Source organism: Lolium rigidum, chromosome 4 (assembly GCF_022539505.1).
Source record: "Lolium rigidum isolate FL_2022 chromosome 4, APGP_CSIRO_Lrig_0.1, whole genome shotgun sequence".
NCBI lineage: Eukaryota > Viridiplantae > Streptophyta > Magnoliopsida > Poales > Poaceae > Lolium > Lolium rigidum.
The window spans coordinates 18,849,131-18,857,255 of NC_061511.1; the positions used below are offsets into that span (position 1 = coordinate 18,849,131).

Sequence of the window (8,125 nt, forward strand, 5' to 3'; positions counted from 1 at the left end):
CTGAGCGCCAATTTCTACGGACTTGCCTCATAGCGAGTAGCTGTCCACGTACTCCTCTTTGGCCAATAAGCATTCGCCGATCTTGTGAAGTGGTCCGTCGGCGGTGAGACCGGCCCGGTTCACGGAGGCGCCGCGCTTGGATGCGCCGCCCTCGGATGCGCCGCCCTCGGAGGCGACGGGCTCGGCGGCGACGGGCTCGGCGGCGACGGGCTCGGCGGCGACGGGCTCGGAGGCGACGGGCTCGGAGGCGGCGGGCTCGGGGGCGATGGCCGCCGGCGCATTCTTCTTCTCCATCGCCGGCGGGGGAGGGCTCGTACGGCGGTTGGGGTTTTTGGAGAAGTTGATGGGACGTGAGAGGGGTGGTTTCGTGCGTGAGCGATAATGAGACGTACTTGTGTGCGAGAGGGAGGGAGAGAGGGGCTTACGCGTCCTAAATGCGACCCGAGTCAACAATGGCACGTCTTCCACGTCCGCACCGCGACACGCGTCAACAATGGCACTTCTTCCACTTACGCACCGCAACACGCGTCCTCGAGTCTAACCCTGGAAATTTAGATATACTCATGTATACCCTCGAGTCATATACTAGCATTTTTTGTATGCTCAGTTTTCACCTTGAGTGCTAATACTGGCTAGTGCAATATACTCAGTTTTACCCTCAAGTGGCTGGTCAACAGAGAGTCAACAAATGGGATTAACTAGTTAAATGAGTTATTTTATGTGCAAAAAATTCCGAAAAGGAGTGGCACTTACTCATGGAGTCTTTACCACAAATTTCCACTTCTCAAATCATAGATAAATCGTAGATAAATCAAGTTTCACCACAAATTGCCACTTCTCAAATCACCTAGTAGCTATGAAGGTGCATGGTTTTCCATAATAAGCCCTACCCAAAACAGCTTTCCCCAAAACATACTTTGTCTGAATGAGACCATAATTTTCACACTCATGTAGATTTGTATTGCAAATAGTTTGAGGTAGGCCAAGATGGGTTTCATTGTACAAAACACGCATTTTCCATTTTTTAAATCTCATATTTGAATCCCTTAGTCTGTTTACTACTCACTTGCCCTTGGTTTCTTGATACTACTCGGTTTGCCCTCTCCCTTCACAAACTCTCACGGACGCCCAACATTGCCCTGATTGGTCTAGCCCATGTCACGCGGATCGTGCCCGACGACCGTTGATCGTATGATCTAACGGGCGGGATAACCCCTATCTCTCTCTGCGGTCGGGGCCACCACCCTCTCTCTCTCTCTGTCGTCGGTTAGCTTCACGCAAAGTTTGGTTTTCTGCATTATTTTTCACGAGCTAAATTATAAACTCTTTTTAGGCATTACTTTTCACGCAAAAAATGATAAACCATCACCGATTTGTTGTAGCCATTACTTTTCACGCACAAAAATGATACACCATCACCCATTTCGTGTAGCCATTACTTTTCACGCAAAAAATGATAAACCATCACCGATTTTGTTGTAGCCATTACTTTTCACGCACAAAAATGATAAACCATCACCGATTTGTTGTAGCCATTACTTTTCACGCACAAAAATGATACACCATCACCCATTTCGTGTAGCCATTACTTTTCACGCAAAAAATGATACACCATCACCCATTTCTTGTACCCATTACTTTTCACGCAAAAAACGATAAACCATCACCGATTTCTTGTAGCCATTACTTTTCACGCACAAAAATGATACACCATCACCCATTTCGTGTACCCATTACTTTTCACGCAAAAAAATGATAAACCATCACCGATTTTGTTGTAGCCATTACTTTTCACGCACAAAAATGATAAACCATCACCGATTTGTTGTAGCCATTACTTTTCACGCACAAAAATGATACACCATCACCCATTTCGTGTAGCCATTACTTTTCACGCAAAAAATGATACACCATCACCCATTTCTTGTACCCATTACTTTTCACGCAAAAAACGATAAACCATCACCGATTTCTTGTAGCCATTACTTTCCTTTTAGGCATTACTTTTCACGGTAAAATGATAAACTATACCCCCACAACGGTCGTCTCCTCCTTAATTTATTGTGTATAAACCCCCACAACGGTCATCTCCTCCTTATTTTATTGTGTAAACCCTACAACGGTCATCTCTCCCTTATAAACACCCACACGGCCATCCCTTGTGTCAATAGGTTCTGCCTCTCTCTTCTTTTCGTTCACATACACTTTATCCATTGCCATGGCTTCCACGTCTCGGAAGCGGACCGGAAGGGGAAGGGGAAGGGGAAGGGGAAGGGGAAGTGGATCATCATCATTGCCACCACCACCGTCAACACTGCCATTGATCATAGAGGAGTTCTTCATCGTCGTCTATGAAGACCCTTTGGTCAAGAAGGTACGTACGCGTTCCCACATATATGATGCATGTGATTAATTATGGGCATGTTCTAAAAAACCTTTAATTTCAAGGGTTCCCTAATTTCAAACGATCGGCGCTCGATCTCTTTGCGGGAACTCCCAAAAAAATTTGCGGACTATCTTGACGGCAAGGAGCCAGCTAAGGTGTATCTGCGAGCAGCTGACTGCGGTCCTCGTCTCTGGACCGTGGAGGTCCTATTTGACGGACAAGGCCGGATGTACCTCGACAAGGGCTGGGAGAAATTCGCCATCGCGCACGGTGTGGATTTCGGCTGGTTCGTACACTTCAAATATGAAGGCGATGATGTGCTCACGGTGAAGGTGTTCGACGGAACAATGTGCGGGAGGTACTACTACTCGGACGACGAAGATGCGACGATGAAAGCGACGACGACGTGAAGCCATGCATCCATCCCCTTTAGATAATTAAGGGGATTATGACCAAGAATATATATGTAGCTTCATATGCATCGATTTAGAGATCTAGCTATTTTCTATATATTATGCATGTAAAAAATAACATCCCATTTCCACTATTATTCGAGCACCACATCCTCCAAACGATGCCGATGCCGATGCCGATATCGGCATGGTCAGAACGGCTATGCTCGCCACCACTGCTAGGTCAACGTCGGGATGCACAATGTTTAGCATAAGAGTCACTTTAGATTAAGCTGCGAAAATAGTCACGTGCCATGGGCTGAGGCGGCCCCTACGGAGCGGCTCTATATTATATTCTCTAAATAAAATAGACGACCACAACGGTCATTGGCTGCGGAGGCCCCACGGAGCGGCAATATATAATTTTCTATAAATAAATAGACGACCCACTGGTCATTGGCTGCGGCAGCCCCATAGAGCGGCCCCATTTGTCATTGGCGGCACCGCGTATACAATCGGGAAATAAAACGGCCCACGCGTCGGCGGTAGATGGATCCACCCGTCGGCACGAGACGGTCAGCGAGGAACTGACCTCACGGTAGCAGTAAGGCCTCGACCTGACGGCAACCCGCGTCTTCGAGGGGTTTCAAACTAGAGGGAGGGGAAAACTGAGGAAAAACTAACGAGCTGGGGAAAACTGAGTACAACTAACGAAGCAGGGGCACGAAAATAGAAATCCCTTCTTTTTTCCTTGTGTTGCAGACCCAGCTTGTACGTATTTGACTACGACTCGAACTCTGCTAAGCACCCACACGGAGAGGAAACAGACACCTACTCGTAAACTTAAACATGGAAATAACAAGTCGGTCTCAATTCGGATCGGGGAAGTTTTGATTATTTTCAACAGGGCCAGCGGCGCATCCAAGTCATATATACACGGATAGGGGCGCGTCCTTTCCATCGTCCATCAACGAGAGTCCCCAAACCCTAGCATCCATAGATCTCACATTCCCTGATGGACATCGACGACATCATCCAGCGCCTCCTCGAGGCGGAGCACAGCTCGCCGGAAGAGTCTCCGCCGCTCTCCAACGCGGAGATCAAGCTTCTCTGCGCCGCCGCCACGAAGGTCCTCCTCTCCCAGCCCACGCTTCTGAAGGTCGACGCCCCCATCAACATCTCCGGTGACATCCACGGGCAGTACTCCGACCTGCTCCGCATATTCCGCGTCACCGGCTTCCCGTCCGTCGCCAACCGCTATCTTTTCCTCGGCGACTACGTCGACCGCGGCAGCCGCAGCATCGAGACCATCTGCCTCCTCCTCGCCTACAAGGTCAAGTACCCCGACGCCTTCTTCCTCATCCGGGGAAACCACGAGTGCTCCTCCGTCAACAGCTCCTACGGCTTCCTGGCCGAGTGCGAGAGACGAGGCCTGGAGAAGGACAAACTCTGGAAAACCATCAACGGCTGCTTCGACTGCCTACCACTGGCGGCGCTCGTCGGAAACAAGATCGGCAAGAAGATCTTCTGCGTGCACGGCGGCCTGTCGCCGGAGCTGGAGAGCATGGACCAGATACGCCGAGTAAAACGCCCTCTGCCGGTCCCCGCCGAGGGCCTCGTGTGCGACCTGCTGTGGTCGGACCCGGACGCCGCCGACGAGTGGGGGTGGGGCGAGAACTCCAGGGGCAGGTCCGTCACGTTCGGGTCCGACTTGGTGGCCGAGTTCGTGGAGAAGAACGGGCTGGCCATGGTGTGCAGGGCGCACGAGGTGAAGCAGGGCGGCTACGAGTGGTTCGCGGACCGGAAGCTCGTCACCGTCTTCTCCGCGCCCAACTACGCCGGCCAGTGCGACAACGCCGGCGCGGTCATGAAAGTGGACAAAAATCTCACCTGCTCCTTCCACATCCTCCAGCCTACTCCGCTTCAAGTTCTTGCCGATAACCTGCATGATTCTTGTTAGATTGTATTGTAGTCGATTTGCTTTGCAAGTTTCGGCTAGATCTAGACAGCCGGCCCCCTATGTATGTACTTTGTAATCCGTCAATCAATCAATGAATTATGTGTTTATTTCAATTCTACATGAACACGTGGTATGAGATACTAGATCCTAGGTCATGGCTGCGCCACCCACGCTGCCGCCCCTCTCCCCTTCTAACTACCTCGCTAAAAAGACCGTCGCTGCCACACATACCTCCTGCTCTCTAATTTCAGCCAACTCCACCTATCCTCTAATGGCGGCTTCTTTCTTCTACACTGATACAATCACCGATGTTAGCCCTCGTATTCCCATCAGTCTAGTTCTCCCCTCCCACAACTACTATCATTGACGCCACCTCTTTCAAGTACATATTGGTCGCGCCAATCTTCTCGACCATGTTGCCTTCGAATCCGCCCCCACTGATCCGTGCTGGGCAAAGGATGGCCTCACCATCATCTAGTGGATCTTCAACCTCGTATTCCGTGATGCCACCACCACCACTGCATTATGGACGTCCCTTCGTGAGCTCTTCCAAGACAACATCGACGCTCTAATAAATAGCCTCCACACCGAGCTTCGCAACACCGTGTAGGGTGATTCTCAAGTCGGCATCTTATGTGAACGGCTCAAGTTGATCGTCAACGAGCTACGTGAGCTGTCGATCTTCAAAAGATCGACAGCTCATCAACATCTTCCTCGCCGGGCTGAGTGAGCGCTTTAAAAAGCAAGCCTCCTTCATTGACATAGACATCCCCAATGGGCCTGCTGAAGATGGTACCCAGGGTTTACTGAAAGCCCATGACCGAAGAATAAGAAGATTCGGAAGCCCAAGATGTTATTAAGGAAATCTAGAGTTGTATTAGGAAATATAACTTGTAATCTTGCGGGACGGGTACGAAACCCTCGGCTCCACCTCCTATATAAGGGGGAGTCGAGGGACAAAAAGAGGATCGAATCTACTGTCAACACAATCCTAGTTTCATAATCGTCGAGTACTTTTCGGCTGAAACCTTCGAGATCTACTTGCCCTCTACATCCAACGAAACCCTAGTCTACAATACGTAGGCATTGGCAAGGTATTAACTTGTCAATTGGCGCCGTCTGTGGAATCTAGAGGCGACAAGGAGCTGATCTCGATGGTACGTTCAAGATCGTCGACTTCGTCGGTAGCAAGCAATGCGATGGATCGAGGTAAACAGATCGAAACTGGTCTAGTCGATTTTATTCCTCACCCGCCCTCCCGTTTGGATGCATATGAGTATCTGGAGGAGCCCATGGAGATGACGGTTGGAAAATTCCGATTCTGCGTCAAGAAAGAAGGGTCGTATCGTATCGAAATTCCGATTTCGTCGGGATCGTCAGCGGTCGACTTCGATCTTTCATCAGGCGAAGAGGAGATTTCGTCGCCACGCTTCATCAGCTCCATGGCAAGCGAAAAGCTCGCCAAGGTCTTCAGCGACATGTCCTTCGAGTCGCCTGCGGACTCTGATATAAGCAGCGGCTCAGACAGCGTCGACAGCTTCAACTTCATCGACAGATCTGTTGCTCTTGGAAAGGTCTTCGCCAATCTATATGATGGTGTCACCAATCCTGACAAAGTCAAAATTCAAAATATCATCAGATCTACGCAATTGAAGAAACAAACCGAATAGAGCCAGAGACATCAGAGGCTTTCGACAATGTGGGAAAACCATATGTTGATCCCGCTGACCTTAGGCGAGGTTTAGGCACTAAATATGTCGGGCCTACACCACGTCTAAGGGTTCAACTCCCGCAAGAAGCATGGGATAGAGCCGCAAGAGCCATGGATGGTACAGAACCAATGACCACAACTGCTACAGCGGAAGAATTGCAAGTTTATCAATATAGACTCGCTCGTGTTAGCAGAGAGTTAGAAAAACAGACAGCTGCATTAAATAGAAGACAAGAGGCAGCCTCCGCGTCAAGCAGGCGAACAACAGATCTGATATGGGGTAGCCCGATCTTCTCAGTAAGCAGCGGTGGTGATGATGATCATGGGGTGATGGCAGCGGAGAAACATGACGATGAAGTGAAGGATAACTTGTATGACGCAACGAGATCTCTCGATTGGTCCCTGTCACCAATGCAACAGCTCTCAACCCTGCAAGATATTCGCAACTCCACACACTTGCGCACGTAGCCGCTGACCACGAAGTGGTAAGTTGCAACCGTCTAATTCACAATGGAACAACAGATCACACAAGACTTTTTCAGGATCTACACAATATCAAGCAATATGGTGTAGGGATTCAATAGTTTTGCTAGAGCAAACAACTAAGAACTAGGGTTTATCTTAAACGTGGTCTAAAGCAGCTAGGGGCGTCCTGGGCACTTATATAGGCGTCGGGACGACTTACGGTCAAAAGATACAAGAATAACCGACCCAGAATAGATCTGGTCGAGACAGACTCGGACAAATCCGGTCTGGAATCCGGTCAACCGGGCCAGGGACCGGGTCGGCCGGTCTGGCGTACGGTCAACCGGTCGGCAACCGGAAACTTCGCTACTTTCCGGTTTTTGGCCGGTACGCTAAATCCCATCCGGTTGGCGGCCGGTCGACCGGGCGAGGGACCGGGCTGGCCGGTCTGGAGGCCGGTCTAACCTGGTGCTGGACCGGCCTGGACGTCGTCTTCTCCTTTCGCGCATGCCTCCCGCTCCTCCCTCGCGCGACCATGAGATATCTTCATGTCCAGCTCCATGTCCAGCTTCACGTCCATCTTGACGTCCGTCTTCATGTCCAGCTGTTCCTCTACTCCTCGTGCGATGCTCGTCTCCTCTTGATACCTGATGATACACAAGTAACAGGACTTAGGCAGTATAAAGTTCTCATCAATCAAAGTACCGTTTAGAAACAAGTTCACCTGTTGTTTAAGTAGCTTCGCACGAGCCCTTGTAATTGGTCCAATCCGAAATTCATTGGACTTGAGCTTCACAGCAGGTTCATCTTCATTTATCAATGACGGAGGTAGTGGTGTGGTAGGGATGTCCTCATCATCTCCCCCCCCCCCTTCAAAAGGCGTCGACCTCGACGCTCCAAGGTCTTCTCCGTCATACGGTGTCAAATCAGCAACATTGAAAGAATTACTGACACCAAACTCATCAAGCTTGGAAGATCTATCGAGTATGCATTATCATTAATCTTGGCAAGCACTTTGTAAGGAGCAGCACCACGAGGCTTCAACTTAGACTTCCGCAGCTTCGGGAACCTATCCTTGCGAAAATGTACCCAGACCATATCACCAGGCTTGAACAACATCTCTTTGCGCTTCTTGTTCATCCTTGCAGCATTGCTCTTGCCTTTCTTCTCGATCAACTCTTTAGTCTTCACATGGATATTACGCACAAAAT

The 8,125-nt window shown here is 49.8% G+C and overlaps 1 protein-coding gene across 1 annotated transcript; it reads left to right on the forward strand.

The window, feature by feature from the left end:
- Positions 1-3,784: 3,784 nt before the first annotated feature.
- LOC124707475 (serine/threonine-protein phosphatase alpha-2 isoform-like) lies at positions 3,785-7,394 on the forward strand (the record flags this gene model as incomplete). The annotated part of the gene is made up of 2 exons (XM_047239131.1): positions 3,785-4,686; positions 7,337-7,394. Coding segments are annotated over exons 1-2 (951 nt in total), but the record flags the coding sequence as incomplete, so codon positions are not given.
- Positions 7,395-8,125: the final 731 nt, after the last annotated feature.